At 32.1% G+C, this 22,687-nt stretch overlaps 1 protein-coding gene across 1 annotated transcript in view; it reads left to right on the top strand.

Moving 5' to 3' along the window:
- The first annotated feature begins 6,097 nt into the window (after window positions 1–6,097).
- Window positions 6,098–22,687, top strand: part of LOC111689592 (plasminogen activator inhibitor 1 RNA-binding protein) — a 46,081-nt gene continuing 29,491 nt past the window's right edge. Inside the window, exon 1 of the mRNA XM_046948542.1 lies at window positions 6,098–6,771. Within this exon, the coding sequence (XP_046804498.1) occupies window positions 6,267–6,771 (505 nt within the window). The 5' untranslated portion in view covers window positions 6,098–6,266. The remainder of the gene's footprint in view (window positions 6,772–22,687) is intronic.

The following is a 22,687-nucleotide window of genomic DNA, read 5'->3' as shown; positions in this document are numbered from 1 at the left end:
ACCAAATTTATACAATTTTACAAAATTTGCAGTTTTTTTGATAGAATATTTGCGGCTGTTCGGTTACGCAAAATTTTGAAATGAGAAAAAGTAGACATTGTAATTACGCGTCGTTTGATGTATATCTCTAAAATGTGCTCTAGAAGATATCACTGTGGGAGAGTCTTAAATTTTGGAGAAATAAACGTAAACGTTTCGAAAAAAGGAACACTGACAGCGTAACTTCAATATACCCAAAATATCGCGTGATCGAAATACTTTAAAAATTTACATGTTAAAATCATTAAGCCGCGATATTAGCATGTTAAGATTTTAGAGCAAATTCAAAAAATTGTGAATTTTTAATTTTTTACTTCAACGAATTTTCGCATTATAGACAAATTTTAAATTCAGAATAATATAAATAACAGAGCTGTAAATGAATCATTAATTTTTTAATTAATTCCTGAATTATTTGTGAATTGAATTAGGAAATTTTGAATTAATTCTTTTTACATAAAAAATGAATTGAATGAAATTTGAGTCAATTCATATGAAATTGGTAAAAATAAATTACAATTCATTTCCAACTCAAATGAATTTGGTAAATGAATTGCAATTCGTTTCTAAATCAAATGAATTTGTCAAATTAATTGCAATTCATTTCCAATTCATTTGAATTGAATTGATTTTGAATTAATTCAAATGATTTAGAAAAAGGAATTGGCAATTCATTTTCAACTCATTTGAATTGAATTGATTGAGATATGAATTGATTTTGTTAGTAAATCTACACTATAGATTTACTTACAAATCTACAAAAAGTTATTATTATTGAAGGTGAAGGATTAATTCTAATTAAATATACTTGATTTTTGATTTAGTTATACATATGTGAAAATTCATTTTATTTTTTTTTAAATAAATATTATCACAAAATTTCAAAAATTATTAATTGCCTCTTGAATATTATATGAGTATTTCAAAATAAAAATTAGTTATTCTCGAAGAACTATACTCCAAACACCATGTTTTCTTTGACGAGGTGCAGATCCATGACAGAGCTTTTCAATTTTCGTACAGAATTATTTCATTTTGGTTTGAGGAAATTCCATTTTTTAGTTCCCTAGATCTGCTTTGGAATTTGATTGATTGCTCACTTTTGATTTCATTCATTTGAAATGCAATTCATTGTTCTAATTCATTTTAATTAATTCAAAATCAATTCAAATGAATTGGAAATGAATTAGAAACGAATTGCAATTCATTTGAATTGGAAACGAATTGCAACTCATTCGGCAAATTCATTTGAATTGGAAATGAAGTTCTACCAAATTCATTTGAATTGATTCAAATTTCATTCAATTCTCTTTTTTGTGAAAGGAATTAATTCAAAATTAAGCCAATTCGTAAACGAATTAAAATCAGAAATGAAAGATTCATTTACAGCTCTGATAAATAATCAATCTTTATTTAGAAAACATTGGTGTGCAATAAAAAAATTCAATATAGGCCTTTCATGGACTGTATACGCGGGGTTTCTTTTACAAAAGAAATCGATGAAGCACACCCAAGCCGCTAATTAAAATTGGTAACATTAAACATCAAACGGTAGCTGACAATAATGATTATACCAAAATCGATAAACCGTTCGAAAAAGTACGTTTTTGCTTTAAATGCAGTATAAAAAATTTCATTCATGTGTATATAAAATGTCTTTACAAAATTGCAATTAACCGAACAGATTTTCATTTTAACTGTTTTATAAATTATTAATTAATTTAAACTTAGAAATGAAAATAGCAGTTAATGGTAGATAAGCAGGGATACGCTAACTGCTAAAGAAATTGCATCAAAATTTTTCTTGCACCGAAAACGTGGTGTTTCTTGTGTTGCTAAATAATTCGAAGAAGCACACCTGAACCGCTAATTAAAATTGGTAACAATAAAGATCAATCGGTAGCTATTATAGGTTGCTATTAATGAGGTCTATAGCAAAATCAGAAAATGCATTCAAATATATGCATAAACAAATTTAAATCCTCACAGTTTTTAATCAAGCATTTTTTTGAATCCTAAAATCTAAAATAAAAAGAGAATTTCCCATATGTGTACATTAACAAATTTAACAATATAATTATAAATAAATAACATTACTTTTTAAAGTAAAAATATTTTCTTTTCGCAATAAAAACTTTTCTAATAAATATAGAACTTTTGGAAAATGACGTGCCTAGCTATGGTGCCAAAAGACGCTAGGTTATGACGACACAAAAGTCGCTAATTTCCTTAAAAAGTGCTATGTATTTCCCATTCAGTATAACATCTTTAAGTATAATTATTGGACAATTACAGTTCAATCTTCCCTCACTCCGAAATATAGAACATGTTCCAAAGTAGGAACAAGAATCCCATACCATTACGTATCTGCCACAATGTTCAACGAATTTCATAGCATATTGGGAAAAAAATTCAGTGTTGGAAGAGTTTTTATTATTGCGCTTGCAACAGGTCACAAAAGAGTCATCTTCTGCATGACTCAATATTTTTCTTCAAGTTGTTAAATTTAGCTTAAAATTAAATTTATGAATATTATGTTTTTATATTTTCTACACATTGTTGTTCATGAAATTTTTGTTAAATTTTGTAAACAAAAACCATATGATTTTGACACAATTGAAACAAATTCCAAAAACAAAATACATGTGGTTGTTGTAGATGTTGTTGTACAACAAGAGATGTCGCTACTTTATTAATATACTTTGACAAAACTCGTCTATGTGGAGAGGATATGTTATTGTTGTAAAACAATGTCATAGTCCAATTTCTTATTATTCTTTGCTCATGACCTTTGACTTCTACACTCTCACCATGACTTTTAGTTCTTTATTTACATTTTCTAGATGATGTTGTATACTAGTTTTTATTTTATCGTCTTAAATTCTACATTATGGTCAATATTTCGGATAATTTGGATAGATTACGTTTAGAAATATTGCTGAAGTTATGAATGTAATGCTAACATCCGCTACATGGTATTATAATTTAAACCCAAATTTCGAAAGAAATCTCCAAATCTGTAAAATGGGAAGAATTTTATAATTTAAAATTGTTTTCCAAAAAGTCATATGTGGAGTATTTTTAAATTGCGCTAAAACGCGTTAAAAACACAGTTATTTTTTAAAATAAATATTAATTGCATTTGTTAACGAATCTGCGAAGAGACATATATTTATTGTTGAAAACATGATAGAATCGAAAAGAAACAAGATAGAAAACTGAAATATTTTGCCAAAATATTTTTTTTTACCCAGTTTGATTGGTATTGAAAATGCGAAATATCGGTCAACGATTTCACCTAGCCCCCATATTATACCTTATTCAGAAAATTACTATATTGCTTAAAAAGCATCTATAGCGATGAAATTCAATATAAAAAGTTTTATTGGAAATCCCTCATAAAAAGTCTCCTCTGAAAAGGACTTTAAAGCTTATAATGTACTGCAATGTAGCAACAAAATTTAACATAATCAAAGTTTAAAGGAACTAAAATATCTCTGTCAGATTTTATGAGAATTGGTCCATAATTGACCATACGTCTCATATAAGATCCCGTACAGAAAATTACTTTAACGCTCATAACTGTCTCCATAATACCATAGTATTATAACATAGTTTCACTTTAGAAAATGAATTTGTTATTTTCTTAATTTGGTTATTTTTACTTCGAATTTTGGTTAGAAAAAAAATTTTGTTGTGGCAACACTGGTCACAAGGTATACAGAGATGTCACGAGCAAAAAAAAAATACATATTTCTATTTTTTCAACACAAGTTTCACGCTTTTTTTTAGCTGTAGTTTATATATCTCTTCAAGCATTGACAAAAGGTAGAAAACTTCAGATTTTAGACTTTTTTAAACGTGTGTTAGAATGCATACTAGGTATGAAAAGCACGTAAGGCTTTGAAGTGGGTTCTATAGTTGAAACGAAAAGTCGACTTTTGGCATATTATGAAAAGTCGACTTTTCGACTTTTTCCGACTTTTCCGACTTTTTTCGACTTTTCTCGACTTTTTCCAACTTTTTTCGACTTTATAAAGTTGCCAGAAGCGTAAATTTATAATGTTGCCATTTAACATTATATTATTATTATTATTAATTAAAAAAATTCATATTTTTTCTATTTGTTGCAATTTTTTCAGTTTTTTCGACTTGATTCTATTTTCGACTTTTTCCGACTTTTTTCGACTCTTTCCGACTTTTTTCGACTCTTCCGACTTTTCCACATTTTTAGACTTTCCGACTTTTTGACTTTCCAACTTTTCGACTTTTTTCATAGAGGATAGTCGAGTTATCGACTTTTTTGGAACAAAATAGTCGACTTCGACTTTTTTCGACAAAAAGTAAAATGTTCGATTATTCGAAAGTCGATTTATAGAACCCTACTTTGAAGCGACATCTGGCTCTGTGTAGACTAAACAGGCTCTACAAGAACTGTGACAGTCATTTGACCGGTCATTTGACTGACACTAGTGAAGGAAATATCGATCACTGCGTAGAACAAAGTTTCTATCAAGTTCTTAAGGGCAATATGAAAAATTTGATGGAAACTTTTGTGTACATGTGATCTTGCATCTCCCTTGCACTTATGAATTCTACCGATTTTAAAACATATATTTGAGGTGCTCACTCTTTTGCTTTTTACCAATCAAGGATGATGGAAATGTTAGTCACGATTGACTAATCATTCTTTATTGATATATCCATCACAGTTGACCAATCACACTTGATGAATTTATCCGTCAAATCTGACGGCTATGCCAATTTATAATAAAACACAATTTATTCACATTTTAAGATATATATTTTTAATTTTATTAATATACATAGTAAGCATATACATAAATTAACTATCATTTCACCATTTTACATACCTCACAGAATGTAAAATCCTCCTATGCTCCTTTTAATTTGTGGAAATAAATTGTCTGTAAAGAAATGCATATAAATATTGAAATATAAAAATTAAAAGTAAATATGTATTCATATTACCACAGATAGATTAAACTCCGAAGTGTATATTCTCAGCTCCACTTCCTGCACCGTTTTTAAATTACAATAAATCTCTTTATTTTTAATAATTTTAGTCTTAAATTTTTTAATTTTTTGCTTTTTGATCTTTGGCTTTCACTGAAATAATTAATTTATGCGACGAAAACACAGTAACAGTCAAATGTAGTTGTTTCACTCTTCATGTGCAAATGAAACCCTTTATCACACATTGAGTACATCACAGTCATTTTACCGGTCATTTGACCGTCATTATTGATGGAATTATCCATTAACTATTTTTTTTAGCAATTTTTAAAGAAAAATGTTGTAAGTGTGTTAGTAAAATCATTTTGTATGTGTTAGTTTCGGTCATACATTTCTTGTAGGGGGTATACGAAATCCAACAGCTGATATTTTTTTGGTTTCTTATTTACATACAAGCTTTTCTGTCAAAATTTGTTTTTGTTTGTAAAAAATTTTTGTTTAATAAAATTTGAATAATTAAAAAATTAAAAATGTTTAGTTTGTAAACAATAATATTGTTTGCACAAAAAATACATTTTAACCATATTCCTCATTGCGCCCGTTGTTAGATCCGCTGTCTCTAGCCAAACTTTAATGGCACAAATATGGTAATTCCAGATATCAACCAAACCCGTATTGCGCACGTTACCAGGGGTATTCTCGTTAGCCAAACTTTGGTAGCCACAACACAACTTTATTAGCACAAATCACCCCAGTACAGATATCAACAATTTTTAGTATTGCTCCCGTTGCCTGATCCACTTTCGTTGGCCAAACTTTGATAGCTAAAGATACAAATTCAGTGGCATAAATCGGGTTATTCCAGATATAAAAAATTTTGCTTTTTTGATTTCATTGCCAGACATCTGTAACAGTTTAATATAAGTATATAAACATGCATATACCTTAAAATTCCATTGCATATTTTTTAAATAAAATTAGGAATTTTTTTAAAGACAAACATCAATAAATATACCCTGTTTAGCGTACCCTGATCCAACTTACAATCGATTTTAAGCCGTCGCCTATATTTTTAGTCGTCGTTAATATTTGTTGGCGCAGTGCTCTGGTCTATATATTTCGCATGTTTTCTTGATTTTATATTGGTTTTCTTCGCTGTTAAAGTACCCGCACACTAGAACCCGAAAATAAATCCGCAAATTTGCAAGACATCCTTAGACTTATATAAATTTTAAAAGCAACGCCCAATTATGGATATCTCTGGAAACAATCGTTATGAGTTATTGTTCATGGATGACGAATCGGCCGCTTTACCGGCACAAAACGAATCTGGTGTTTCTAAGAAAAAGCAACCAAACACTGCAGGTCAGTCATCCAAAAAGTTGCCGACGACTAATGCAAAAAAAAATCTCATTGTTGAGAAAGAGAACAAATCTGGTGCTTTGAACAAAAATGATGCCGTTAATAAGAAGGCTGCCGGTCAAGGTAAACCTAAAATTGGAGCTCCTGGAAGCGATAAAAGTCGTACGGTTGACGGGGAATCACGCAGGGTCGCCTTTAAGTCGCAAAATAATGAAGTCCGTGAACAAAGAAATAATCGCCGAAACTTCCGGGAAGGCGGCGAATTTGGTAATGAGCAGCGTGAAACACGCCAATTTAGAGATCGCGACAATAGAGGTCCCCCACGTAACCGTGAAGGAGGATTCCGTGGTGGAAAACGCGAGTTTGATCGACAGTCTGGTTCCGATAAGACAGGTAAGAAATGCAAACACCGTTGAATTACTTTTGCATATTGGATAACATAACGGAATAGAAAGCGCCATTTTATTTTGTTCTTAACATTCGTGTATAAATACTCTGTGTCTAGTTTAATATAATGCATTTAAACATTAACAAAAATATATACAATTGCTATTACCGTGTGAATATTTATGTAACAAAATATACATTTTATGGTTGAATTCATAGCCAACCCAAATACCTATGTATTTATATTTCCTTTCTCAGAATTTTGCTAATAGAATGTTTATTATCTAGAGATAACCATATATTGACTATTTTAAAAGAAATGTACAAATACAGAATCATACCGATCTGGTTGACAATAAATGTCGATAGTCAATCTGCTCTTAGAACCAGACAGTAATTGTTATTATTTTTATTTAAAAAAATAAAAATTGTTTTGATTTGTATTTTTTATATTTTCCGTAAAAATTACTGAGAACTTTTTCAAACAAAAATCAATAATAATAATTTTTAAATCATAAGGCACAAATAAAAATCAGGCAATGATTTTTATTTTTTGCAATTAATTAAAAAACTCATGCGATATTTACCTTTAAAAAACAGTAAAAATTATCGGGTTTAAACAGAATTAATAGAAAATTGGTAAAATTTCTTTACCACTGATATCATCGACCAAATTTGCTGAAATTGTGCAGAAATTAGAAAATTCGAAAATTAAATTTTTTTAAGAGGGTATTATTAAAAAAAATCATAAATAATTGTTTATTGAAATAAATATAATAAAAATCAAAAATAATTTTTATTATAAAAATCACGAGAAAAAGTTAACTGAAAAATCGATTAAAATAGGTTGGGGAAATATTTTGGTACATTCCAGACGATTCTTTCATAACAATTTCTTTAAGCAAAAATTTCATAGATAATAATTATTTTCTGTCTCTGCTTAGAACATAGTTATGCCTTATTATACCTTGATACGATATATTCATTGCTGTTTGCAGATTGTGAAAATAATCTTGTACCACATTTACATATACACGAAATCTAGTAGATTTCATTAATACCCCATTTACATATGAACGAAATCTACTAGATTTCATGTAAAATCTCTTTATAAATCTATACCGTTTATACTTACTATTTTTGACTTTTTTTGACATTTCTTGAAATTGTGTTTAATTAAAATTTTGTTTTGATATTTAAATATAACACTACCTTTTATTTTTAATAAACTTTTCATTCATGTTTTTCAATTTTTAAAAATTTTGTTGACATTTAATTTTTTTTGTTTCTTTTATTTTTCTCTTTTTTCTTGTGCAGCGTCGTATTTTTTAATATTAATTAAGAAAAAACAGAATTGAATTACTAAAAACAACTAGATTTTGAGTAGATTTTAATGAAATCTAGTGACGAAGTAGATTTTCTTTTGTATGGGAAATCTAGTTAAAATCAACTACATTTAGTTCGAAATCTCATAAGTACTAGATTTCGTGTATGTGTAAATGGGGTATTAAAATCTTTTTTTAAAATCTAGACCGTTTACACTTATTGTTTTTGGCATTTAGGAAGATTTCGTTTTTTTAATATTTCTTGAAATTGTGTTTGATATAAAAAATATGAGGAAAAAATGGAATATTTATTAATATTTTATTTATAGTAAAAAATTAGATATTGAAATATAACATTACCTTTTATTTTAAATAAAGTTTTCATTCATGTTTTCAATTTATTAAAATTTTGTCTACATTTTAATTTTTGTTTTTCTCACTGAACACTAAGGAGTGAAAGGCTGTCAAAAAGTACTTAAGTCCACTGTCAGTCGGTACTTAACTCTAAGAATTTATCAATTTTAATTTCAACAACGAAAATTGAATGTCAAAAATAAAAAATATTTTTTTCGTTTGTAAAAAATTAAATCTTTTCGAGCTATTAAATATATATTTCTTTTTGAGATAGAGATTAGGGGAGTCAATCTTTTCAATAATATTGCGCAAGATTTTGAAAGTGTTAAAATTTCTGATAATTTCAAGCGGCTCTATATTAGCGAACAGCATATTTTGAATCGGTGTGGTTCTAAACGCATCAAGAGAAATTCTTATAATCCCTATAAATAAATGCCATAGTGTATTTTCGATAAAAGTAAAGCTTTTACTGCCGATATAATAGAATATATATTGCATTTAAATTTTTTGTTAGATATACATTTTATTATATTTAATCCATTTGTTAAGTCACTTGCAATGTGTTTTATATGATCTTTCCAATTGTGCTTCCTGTTAAGTAATATTCCTAATATTTTCAGAGAATCTATGTTTTCTATATTGAAATGTGTAGGTGTTTAGATTTTGCCAAAGATAATTCAGCTCCCGAATAATTTGACCACTCGTTAATGAAATCAATCAATGGGTTAATGTTTATAGTTTGATGTTTCTTAGATGAAAGGTTTTTTATTATATAGAAATCGTCGGCGTATGCACAGAATTTATATTCATTAAGAGAAAGAAAGTATTTGTTTAATTTATCGTAAGAAATTAGAAATAGAATAACTGAGAAGGGAAAGCCCTGAGGTATCCCGTTAAATAAAGGATATGTTTTAGAATAGCTGTTATTGACTTTTATTCTAATATGTCTATTAGTTAGAAAGTTTCTGATATATCTTATCATATTAGTACCAATACCCCATTCCGTTAGCTGGTGAACAATGATGTGTATTCCGATTTTGTCGAAAGCCTTTGAAAAGTCTAACGATATGATTGAGGAATGCCTTTTATGTGATAGAGATTTAGTTATTAAATGATCGATGTAAAGGTGTGCGTCGGTTACAGATTTGCCATTTCTAAATCCTAGTTGGTGAGAGCAAATAAGGTTTTTAGATGTGACAAACCACCACAGCTGTTTGCTATAATTTTGTCTAAGAGCTTGGAAATTCAAATATTTAATGAGATAGGTCTGTAAGATTGTATATGAGTTTTTATAGAGTTAGGTCTAAGTATAGGACAGATAGTGCTAATTTTATAGAAGTGGGGAATGAAGTGGGATAGAATTAAATTGTAAAGGCGAGTAAGTCTATGTTCAGATTTTTTATTATAGGATATGATATTCTGTCAATTCCAGGTGTTTTCCCTTCGTTTTGTTGAGGGCGAATTCTATCATCTATAGTTTTTGCCATGTCATCGGAAACGGAAACGGGATCTGTATTAAAGATGGTACGTTTGTTGTATTTGAAAGTATCTGAAAAATTATTGCCATGTGATTGTGAAGACCAGAATTTGCCAAACTCATTAGCAATTAATTGACTGTTGGGTATAAATAAATTAGGGTCTGACGGAGATTCTATTGTGCGGATGGATTGAGGTAGATTTAGACCACAAAAAGTTTCGATGTTTTGCCAAATTTTTTGGGTGGAGATTGGGGATTAATATCAGAAGTGAAATCAGATACTGATTTGCTTTTAGATAACTTTAATTCTCTTTTAAATTTAGCTGCAGCTTTTTTATAATTAAGGTTGTTAGTACTATTGATTTTTTCTTTTCAAAATTTGCCAAAAATTTGTTTTTCTCTTTTTTGAGTTCATTTAAGTGGTTGTTCCACCAGGGAACTTTTTTCTTAAAGGTTGACACTCCGAATTATTGTCTTTTATAAGTAGGACGCTTCTTTGTTGATGTCATTGCTAAGGGGACGTTCTTGAGAACCGGAAAAAGTGAACTTTTTGGTACTTTTTAGTTTTTCAAAAGGTACTTTTTGAGTTTTCCATAATAATAAACTTAGAAACATGGAATTAAGTATGTCGAGATTGGATTAGATGAGAACAAATCGATGGTAATTTCTTGGTACTTTTTCGTCCTGCAAAAGGTACTTTTTGAATTTCCTATAATATTCAACCTAGAAACATGAAATTAAGTATGTAGAGTCGGAATTAGGTGAGAACCGGAAAACGTGAACTTATTGGTATATTTTTTGTTTTTTTTTTAAGTACTTTTTAAATTTTCTATAATATTGAATCTAGAATCATGAAATTAAGTATATTCAGAGTTTTTGATACCGACTTTTTTTTAACACACCATGGTGAAGGGTATATAAGATTCGGCACAGCCGATATATTTGAAATAACTGTATATCGTTTTTTTGAGATATAGGAAGCTGTTGTAAAATAAACACTTGTTTACTTAACGAGTGAACAACAACGACTGAGACTTTCATATAGTTTTATTCACAGACCTACAACTGAAACATTTATATTATTTTAGAACACATTACGCTATTCTCACAGACAATTTCTGTGTAAATCCTGCCCACTTGAGAGCAGACCTGAAAAAGCATTATATTTATAAGTGCATCTATAATATTTTAAACATCAAAACAAAATTATGTTTACGAGTTTATTGTATTAATATATGCATTCATTTTGCATTAAAATGCATTAATTTTGTATTAACTGTTTGGCATCAATCCAATTTGTCCAAGTTTTTATGAAAATAAAACAAAATAAAGTTTCAAATTTTATGAGACGTAGATCTCTTTTATTTAAAACCAAATATTACCTCGTAGAAGGTTTGCAAGTTTTTTATGTAAAAGATAATGTGCACGTAGTGCTTGTCGTAGACAACATCAATATCTTAAGACCGTGTAAAAACAAGCTTAATTTGGTGGCAAACAATATTTAAGTACCGTTAACGGTTTACTCGTTAGAATCTTCCAGCAAAGATGTATAAAATTGGCATTAGATTCTAACGTTGTTAAAAATAGTATTATTCATTAAAAGGAGCAAATGCCAAAATGCAGCTCGCAACAAAACTCGCTTAAACATTGCCGGCCACCTTGCAATATCTCAAGCATATTGTAACTATTAATTTATTCGCAATATCTTAAGCCGAATGAAGCAAATTAAAATATAATAATTCATTCGCAATATCTTAAGCCGAATGAATCATGGTTGGTATTATGGCAGATCCATCAACTGTATAAACTAAATACTTAAATATTAGGCAAAACGTAAACATATTTTAGTGAGCTTATTTAGTGATAATGAAGTAAATTTTTCGATAAAAGTATTTCAGTTCCTATGCGACCAAGTCGAATATTCCGGAAAGTTGATAACTGAATTAAATTGATTAGGATTAACTGGACCTGTCAGAATCCAGCCAAAAATCGTCTTTTGTGCTAATAACGACCCTAATAAGTTTCGTTGTATATCCGGTAAAACAATCCAAGGGTATAGATCAGCGCCAATAAGGATATCAATAGGTCGGCTATCAAAAGGATTAAAATCCGCCAAACGAAGATTTGGCAATAATTTTTGAATGTTGGCGTTAACGGAAGTCGTCGATATTTCTGGTAAAACAAATGCATTTATATTTAGTTCTACGGAAGAATCGAAGTTAGATCCGATTTTCAAAGAACAAATATTTCTTGAAACTACTGATGCAGTATTATTGACACCAGAAATTTGAACATTCGTAGAACGCGAGGAAATGTTAAACCTTTTTCGTAATCGCTCTGTAATAAATGAGCATTCCGAACCCGGATCAATCAAAGCACGGACCTGATACTTATTGTTAGTATGTTTTATAGTAACAGTCGCTGTCCCTAAGAGTACGAACTGATTATATCGAGTATGAAATACTTGACGGTTTGACATAATATTATTCGACGTATTCGGTGTTGGATAATTTTGTAGCGCGTTAGTGGTTCGTAGAACCGCATCTGAATTGCGTTCAGTAGAAACAGAAGGCGTTTCTGTATGCTGAATATGAAGCATAGAATGGTGCCGATTATTGCAAATAAAACAATTACTATTAACTTTACAATTGCTGACATTATGTGTCCTCGAAAGGCAATTATAACAGCAATTATTTTTGTTTACGGTAGAAATTCTATCCATTATTGAAAGATTTTTAAACTTTAGACAATTTCGCAAAAAATGAGACTCGTTAGGACACAAGATACACGACATTTTAGTAGAAGTAGCATCGTAGGAATGTTTTGAAGATTCCACGTCAGAAGAGTTTGTCCCTTTATTTATTTTCATATGTTTCTTTCAAATCGCGCCAGGCTAAGTCAAAACTTTCATTAATTAAGGGATATTTAGATACGATATCTTTAGCTTCACCCTCGGTTTTACGTATTAAATGGCAAAGTCGTTCTATATTACTAAGCCGCGTGCTTTTTATATAAATTGCCGTGAATAAATCTCTAAAAGTAGGCCAAGAAACATAATCCCCACCGAATGTGTCAACATCACAAGGGGGTAGAGTCAGATTGTGTTCTGAAGTGCCAGTATTTAAATTTACCGTTAAAGAATCACTATTTCTCGAATCACGTTTAATTTGTCCATTTTCTGATTAATAGAGCCTAAACATTGAAAATAAGCCATGTATGTGGTCTGATATTTAGACGCTGCCACATCTACATCACTAGATTCACTGGGGGGAGAAGTTTCGAAAAACTTCTGACAAGAAGTATAAGTTGTTCTAACTTCCTCCCACAATCGTCTTATTTCCTCGCCCTGTATCTCTAAGGTAAAAATGTTATGAATATCCTCACCTAAATCATTAAACATCGCGCCGAAAGTAACAAGAGCATCCGATGCTCTAATAAATTCGTTTAGTGCCGTAACAGACATGTTTAATATAAAAAAATTAATAAAATGTAAGGAAATTAAAAATCAGAACTAATTCACGACAAAAAATATTATAATTAGTTTTAAATGTCAAGCAACAAACGTGACAATGGTTAAAGTGACCGACCGTAGGGTGACCAATATAATGGAAGAACAAGAATTAACCGTATATGTATTTTGTTTTTATATTTTACAGATGTAAATCTGTAAACAAATGAAGCACAAAAGAAAATATAAAAACACTAATTTATTGAAAATAAAAAAAATAACTTTAATTTATTTGCAGTCGGAGCAAAAAAAAATTAAAATTTCCAAAAAATTAATTAAGGGATAGATTGCACTGTATTAAATATTAAAAGTACAAATTACGAAAAAATACAAAAAGAACTTTGTGTATGTGTGCGCGTTAAAACAACCGAGTTTTTTATCACTTCACTTTTGCTCACAAAATATATTTACGTACCTTAATTATTTCGTAGAAATAAATAATAAATATATTGCCAGTGGACTGTATTATTGAGAATGATGGACTTCAAAAGATGCCAATAAAATCCAGTACTCAATTCAGGAATCCGGTTCGCTAGGACCAAATGTTTGGCATCAATCCAATTTGTCCAAGTTTTTATGAAAATAAAACAAAATAAAGTTTCAAATTTTATGAGACGTAGATCTCTTTTATTTAAAACCAAATATTACCTCGTAGAAGGTTTGCAAGTTTTTTATGTAAAAGATAATGTGCACGTAGTGCTTGTCGTAGACAACATCAATATCTTAAGACCGTGTAAAAAACAAGCTTAATTTGGTGGCAAACAATATTTAAGTACCGTTAACGGTTTACTCGTTAGAATCTTCCAGCAAAGATGTATAAAATTGGCATTAGATTCTAACGTTGTTAAAAATAGTATTATTCATTAAAAGGAGCAATTACCAAAATGCAGCTCGCAACAAAACTCGCTTAAACATTAACATTAAATGTTTTAGAAATAAATGCATTAATTTTACATGTGAAGTTAAATTTCAAAATTTAATATTCAAAACCCAAACATTAACAGAGTATTGTTTAAATGCTAACAGCATTGTTACTGTGTTTAGAATAAGTCGGGAGTAGAGTATTCAAAAAACCGTTCTATTCCAAAAACCGATTTTCAAATAATTCGAAAAATTCCAATTTTTAATAAACCGGTTTCGAATACGGTTTTGTATAAAAAAACCGGTTAACCGGTTTTTCTTTTTTTTATTTATATATTAACAAGGAATTCAATATTTATAATGCATTTATGTAATGTATGTATTATAAATAATAAAATTAAACACATTTCATTTTAAAATCATTTTTATAACAAACATTTTTAAAATTCATTCTCAAAAATTATTAACAAAAAGAGATCGATTTTTTTGTTTTGGATGTGGAAGTTGGACAGATTGTTAAAATGCAGTTATATGTAAAAGATTTCTAGCTTTTCCGTTCTTTTTTTGCATTTATCCAGGTATATAAAATTATCATATAATGATGTTTTCTGGTCTTTCTTGGATTTTGCATACTACTTATTGTGCTGTTTAAATCGGAAATTAGACCTGTAGAATTATCAATTTCAAAACATAAATCAACATCAGAATCAACTAATTCTTCATCCAGCTCATTGCGTGGAAATAAACGATTATAAAATTCTACAGCAAACTCTTTGGATTCTGCTTTGGTGGAGTATTTCAAAATTTGGTCATTAGTTGGGTGCTTTCTTGAACTTAAGTAAACTATAACTAACTACCTTTATTCTGCGTTAGTCTTATCATAAACCTGTAACACAATTCTTGTGCATATTGTGTTTTAATTTTCCTTAAATTGTTGAAAAACAATTCTTGTGTATATTGTGTTTTAATTTTCCTTAAATTGTTGAAAATCAATTTAATTTAATTGTTTCGCCCTTTACAAGGATTCAGTAAAATCCTTAGATAACTCTTTTAAAGCTATTTTAGATGAAAAAGGTATTAAAGAAAATTCTAGAAAATCATGATTTACACATTTCCATATTCACATGATAATGAATTCCATCTGTGTTTAACATGGGATATTAACTTAAACTCTTTGTTTTTCATTCGTTTTATTGAAAATCTTTACATATTTGCGTAATTTTACCGGCTTTTAATAAACATATTGGCATTTCTATTGTGTCGAACGTGACGGTCGTACGTTTTAAAGAGATGAAAAAAATATATACAAATATATTTTTTAAAAATTCATGTATTTTTATATAGGGCTTCAATAGCTCTATAACTGGTCGGAAGAAGAAATTGAATGATCTTAATGGCCCTATGATATAAGTAGTTAAAGGGCGTGACGTGATATGACAGAAATAGAAGTTGCTTATTTCTTTTTTGACAAAAATGTAAAAATCTGCGAGTTTCACCTGGTTATTTGGTTAAAACCTTTTTTATTGTAATTTGGAATATTTATTGATTATTTTTCAGCTTTTAGAACTAAAAAATAGTTTTCAGATTTTTTTGTACAAGCCGTTATGTGTGACGTGACGTGGCATGACGTGATGTGACAAAATTTCCAATGAAGAAATTTGCAATATTATTGCAAATTAATTAGTCCATAGATTTATTTTGGACGGACATTGTTGAAAGTTTTTGGAATCGGAGAAATATTTCGACTTTTTAATAATATTTTAGTTATTAAAATGTTAACATAAAACTTTGATATACCCATAAACTAAATTGGATATATAACTAAAATTTCGCCATCCTGATAATACAAACACACAAAAAATTTCCAAATGTACAACTACTGACCCTTCTGATGATAATACAATAATCGGTCATAACGCCCATATAAAGCCGATATCCGAAAATCACTTTTTTTTCATACATTTCTTAAAAATATTATTTGTTGAATTTCTATGCTTTTTTATCAACTAAAAAATCATAACTATCACCTAATTAAATAAATCTTTTTAAATAACAATATTTCACAATTTGAAGGTTGCACTTGAGAAAATTTATGTAATGTGACGTGACAGACTTTGGAATTCTATAAAAAATAACCACGCTTAGAATTAGTTTTCTTTTCTTTAAAATTGAGTTCTATATAATAAACTTGATTTAGATTAAAAGTTTTGAATACTTCTGAATACCAACTAAAAAGTTATCGGGATAAATCCTGTTTCAACGTGACGAACGTGACATTTAAAAGTTTATGAAAGAAAACCGAAAATTTTCCTTTTAAGAATCTTTATCTTTTTATATATGTATGTTTTAAGATAACTATTAACTCAACAAATGTTTTCCGATAAAAGTCCATTTAAATATTAGCCTTTAAAATAATAAAAACTATCAAAAGCAAATGCTACTAAAGGTGGAAAAATATGCCTGAAATATTATTGTAACTTTTAATTCCGATTTCTCACTATAGTGGTTAAGAAAAGCTTTGGGGTCTTTAATATAATAAAATTTGAATCTTTTTCTATAATAATAGAAGTTGAAATTTTATTTTTGATGACTTTTAGTTTTTGAGCCACGGTGGACTTTTCGGTGGAAATGCCCATATATAATTGTACATATATGTATTATATAAAATAAGGTAATTTAAAAAACCGGTTATTCGATATAATAAAACCGGCTTGTCGAATACTTCGAAAATATGAAATATTCGAAACCGGTCGGTTTTTGAATGTTAAAAACCCGTAAACCTGTTTTCGGTTTTTGAATACTCTAGGTGGGAGTATATAAAATTGAATTTTAAATGCATTCAAACACCAAATGGACCACTACAGACGACAACGCTAGCCAACCTTCAATACTATCCTAAAACGTCTTAAATTTCATGAAAATTGTACAATTATTTAATCTTAAAATTTTACGTTAGTCAAGGATGAATAAAATTCTACACGAAGGTGGACGGATGAAGGTTAGGTTAGGTTCGCAGGCTTTACCTTGCTGTTCGCATTAGGGGCACACTTGGGTCCATGTTGTGATCCCTTTGTGATACTTGAAAAGAGAAAGAAAGCGGTCGGCGTATTATTACACTTCAACCCATCTACTCTGGTTTCCTATCCAAACCATTTTGTCGCACGAATAAAGGAGTCTATCCTTCGGATGTCAGCCTCAGATAGATCCGTTAAGTCGTGCATGACATTGGCTCCTAGCTGATTGAATCTATTCTCCGCTAGGGCAGGACACTGACAGAGGAAGTGAACAGTACTCTCTTCTTCCACTTCGTCTTGACAGCTCCTGCAGAAGTCATTACTAGGAAGGCCTAGTGGAGTTTTTCAGGAATCGGGCGTTTGCAGCTTGAAAGCGGAATGCCAACAAAATTGTCGGTGTACTTTGTTGCTAGTGAGGAACCCACTTTCGCAAGAGAGTCCGCGATGGTATTGTCAGGTATCTGTCGATGTCCTGGAATCCAATACAGTTCCACTGTGGAATGTTTCTCCATCTCGTTAAGAGATGCCCGTCATTCTAGGACCAGGTGTGATGTTGTATAAACACCACTTATAGACCTTAGGGCAGCCTGACTGTCGGTATAAATTCGAATATCTTCATGATATATTCGATAGAACCTGAGCCAGTTTACAGTCCGTTTTATGGCTGATAGTTCAGCCTGAAGTACGCTACATTGGTCAAGAAGTTTAAAAGAAACTTCCGTTCCAGTATGTGCAATATAGAAGCCACCGCCTACGCCATCTCTCGATTTAGAGCCATCGGTAAAGACCTGATATGAACCGACACGGAGGATAGATTCCATTTCATTTGGGTCGTGTTGAATCGACACTGAAAAGCTTTTATCAAAAGATGACTTGGGAGTGCAGTAATCAATGATTCCTGGAATTGCTCCTAGGAAGTTGATTATGGTAGAATGGCCTGACTTAGTCATATGCCACTTAACGATTGTACTGAGTCTAATCGCTGAGTTGAGGGCAACCTCCTGAGCCATTAGATCAACAGGTAACCAATTCATCATGACAAAGAGAGCCTTTGATGGAGTGGTACGAAGGGCACCTGTTATCATTAGCGCCGATGCGCGATAGATTCCTTCAAATCTCTTTCGGTGGAAGTCCAATAGTAGGGATTTTCACCAGACGAGTGCACCATAGGGCGTATGGGCTTAACTACCATGTCGAAGAGCCATTTGGTATTCTTAGGATTAATGCCCCAGGATTTACCTATTGCTCTTCTACAAGAGCAGCCGCAGCCGCTTTGTTCACTCTGGATTGAGTGTTGTAATGCCATGATAGTTTTGAATCAAGGATGACTCCTAGATATTTTGTACTATCAGATAACTCTAACTCAACCCCATTCAAGCGAGGGAGAGTGAAAGTGGGTAACTTGTATTTCCTGGTGAAAAGAACAAGTTCCGTTTTGGCTGGATTTATACTTAGTCCACTGTTTGTACTCCAAGTACTAAGTGATCTAAGCGCAGTTTCCATTCTATGCGATATAGTGTCCAGGTATTTTCCAGATACTACAACAGACACGTCGTCCGCATACGCAATGAACCCGAAGCCCTTTGACCTAAGTTCCGCGAGAAGGGTATTCAATGCAAGGTTCCATAGTAATGGAGACAGAACTCCACCTTGTGGAGTTCCGCGACTAGCCACTTTCGTGACATTTGCTGCTCCCATTTCCGAGACGATGACCCTTTTAGTCAGTAGTCTCTTTATGAAAGCTTGAATAGGCTGGTTTATTCCCAAGCCATGTAAAGCCGATATTATCGACTCAATATCGAGGAAGGCAACAAGTGTGTACTCCCCCTGATCTAGAGTCTTTTCTATGTGACCCATTTTCATATAGGCATGTTGGGACGCTGATAAGAGGTCAGGATTGATATTCATTCTCAGATGTATATCAATGATCCTTTCCAATGTTTTGAGAAGAAAGGAGGACAGACTATTTGGTCTGAAGTCCTTTGGCTTCGTGTGAGAGGTCTTTCCTCCCTTCGGGATAAAGACCACTTTGCACTTGATCCAAGGTTCTGGTATATACGATCATTAGAGGCAGGCAGTATATAACCAAATTAGCCAAGGCATTAGATGGACAGCATTGTGTTGCAAATCCGCAGGTATAATACCATCAGTACCCGGTGATCCTATCTTCATTTATGGATATTTTGGTATCAGCTGGGAGAAATCCAGTCTACTGTTTTCTTTGCCTTGTTAAATAGCCATCGCGATTCTCTTCGAGATTTCGCAATGTCCGCAGACCACCATGGAGGTCTGCTTCTGCCATTGTAGGTCTTTTGTTTACATCCCAGTGAAGTCGCGTGTTCGAGAAAGTGGTTTATCGTTTCCACCGCATTTTCTATGTCCGATATGCTCTCAATAATCTTTACGTTCTGGAGCGAACATGAGATTAAAGCAGATTGCTGTTCCCAGTATGTTCTTCTCCTATTTCTAAAGGGTCTTGTGACCCCTACATTAGCTATGATTTCAAAATCGATATATTGATGTTCAGAGAATGAGCAGTCGTTCGAGACTTGGCATAGTACTAACTAGCGTGATATCAAGAACTTCCCTTATGTTTGAAACAATAAAGGTCGGTTCGGATCCTGTATTTAGAATATCAAGATTATTGCATAGAATGAAGTTAAATAATGACTCACCTCTAGCGTTTATGTCCGAGCTTGCCTACAGTGTGGTGGACATTTGCATCAGCCCCCATGATGATCGGCATTCCCTTCGAGTTAGCCATCTCAATAGATCTGCGGAATAAGTTGTTTGGTGGTTGGTCGCTGTGGTCGTGAGCCTTATAGGCGGATATTACCAAAATAGGCTCTACATTGGTCTCCCATGTGGCTACTACGGTGTTTTCATCACTGAAATCAGAGAGGATGAAGATGTTAAGACTGCTTTTATCTACTATACAGGATCTAATCTTACCAGATCTTCTTTGGTATAGTAGCTTATAGCTTTTCGTGCCTAGTCCGCTCACCCTTTCTTGGTGGATCCAGGGTTCCTGGACTAAGGCGAGCTTCTCCACTCCAACGACCATACGGAGGAGCAGAGCATCCGAGGCTGCTTTGGAGTGGTGGAGATTAATTTGAGTTACTCTCACCATCTCCTTTTGTGTCAATGTGCAACATTGTGACGTTGGCTTCCTCCTTGTCTGAGGCAAGGAGATCATCAACTGACAGTTCCACTCCGTCGAAGGAACTCTTAACCAATCGAGAGGTTGATTTAGTGGTGCTTTGGCTGAGTGAAACATCAGTCTCGTCGCATGACATCTTTGCAGAAGATTGTTCAGGATCGAGATCATCCTGTTCCAGCAGTCCCTTGTCGTCGCCTCGGTAGACACGGAGAAAGATCGACTCGAAGCCGTAGTAGACCTTCCCCTGTTTCTCACGAAGCGGCGCCAGTGACTCCTGGTTCAGAATCACCACAATCCTTCTGGAGCTTCCTACTGGTTGGGAGACCCTGACGACCTTCCAATCTTGTGTTGGAAGGTCCAGAGTTCCAACCCGTAGGAGTTCCATTATCTCCGCCTTTTTGTGAAGTTCCGCAGGAATTATGCCGGTGGATCTAGGCCTTCGTGGAATCTCGTCAACAGAGACCACTTCCAGCCTAGCGCCTTCCCACGGATCCTTGATAAGAGCGACAGCCTGCTTCAGGAGCGAAGCTGAACGCTCATTGGAACAAGCCATTAGTTTCACTCGATTGTGAAACCAACCGCCGTCCTCACACTGAGGGGGGGGGGGGGCAGGGTTCTGTTTAATAAATTCCCAGTATACCCCCATCAGTTTCTTTCGTACTATGTCCCATCTAGATGGACATAGCGCCGTCTATGTCTAAAGATCGGAAAAAAATCAACGTGGTTTAAATATAAAATTTTTGATATCGTTCTGAATTTGTGATCCGGAAATAATATAGTTTTCTATAAAATCAAAATAACCTCCAGAAGAACATTATTCGTGGAAACGTTTTTTTATTTGCCAAAAGGTGTTCACAAATATCCAAAAGATTGAGAGGTGTTCTCAAAATACCATTAAACTGACGATAAGGTGACATTTTAAACAAGATGGAAGATATTTTATTAAACCCTCCACCACCATCAGTGGTGATAGAGGGTATATATAAGTTTGTCATTCCGTGTGTAACACCAAGAAATATTCATCTGAGACCCAACAAAGTATATATATACTGGATCCTTATAAAATTCTGAGTCGATTTAGATATGTCCGTCTGTCTGTCTGGTTAAAACACGCTCACGTTAAAGCTAAAATGGACCAAATTCACTGGATATATTCACTACTATCCTAAGCAGTTTGGTGTTGAAAATGAGCAAAATCGGTTCATCAAAATTTAAAACAGCCTCGAAAAACATAAGCATTTTGTACATATTCTGATTTAATTTTCTCGAAAACTATGCAATATAATTCCATGAAAATCACCACAAATTCGCTTCTACACAAGAGCCTGTTCCCTGCTGAAAATTTCCAGCATCGGTCTACAATTTCATATACCTCCCATACAAAAGTACATATTCACGGAAAATGGGTTCTTTGGTTTTACAAATTAAAACCTTATGTCAATAGAATTCATTCAGAGGATTTTTTTTTTTGGATAGGTCCATAATTGAACATAGCTCCCATACAAGGTTCCCTCCCGAAAACAACTTAAACACGAATAACTCATTACTAAATTAAGATATCCATATAAAATTTGGCACAAGTATTGCTCTCACATGAAGAAATATTACTTTGAAAGTTTTTTACGATCGGTCCATAATTGGTCATAGCTCCCATATAAAGTCCTCTCCCTAAAATCATTTAAACGCGCATAACTTACTACTTAATTAAGATATCGATATAATTTGGTGTAACTATTTCTTATATGCATAAAAATATTGCAGTGAAAGGTTTTTTCGATCGGTCCATAATTGGTCATGGCTCCCATACAAGGTCCCTTCCCGAAAATCACTTAAACGCGCATAACTCATTACTTAATTAAGATATCCATATTAAATTTAGTAAAAGTGTTGCTCATATGCAAAAAATATTACTGTACAATTTTTTCCGATAGGTCCATAATTAGTAATAGCTCCCATATAAGGTACCCTTCCGAAAAATCACTAAAACGCGCATAACTCATTACTAAACTAAGATATCCATATAAAATTTGGTACAAGTATGGCATACATGCACAGAAGTATTACTGAGAATTTTTTCCGATCAGTCCATAGCTGGCCATAGCTCCCATACAAGGTCCCCTCCCGAAAATCACTTAAACGTACATAACTCCTTAAAAAATATTTATATCCATACGATCGGTCCATATTTCGTCATTTCTCTCATACTAGGTCCCCTCCAGAAAA

Source organism: Lucilia cuprina, chromosome 4 (genome assembly GCF_022045245.1).
Source record: "Lucilia cuprina isolate Lc7/37 chromosome 4, ASM2204524v1, whole genome shotgun sequence".
NCBI lineage: Eukaryota > Metazoa > Arthropoda > Insecta > Diptera > Calliphoridae > Lucilia > Lucilia cuprina.
The sequence above is the reverse complement of the archived record's forward strand: the minus strand, read 5'-3'. Positions and strand labels throughout refer to the sequence as shown.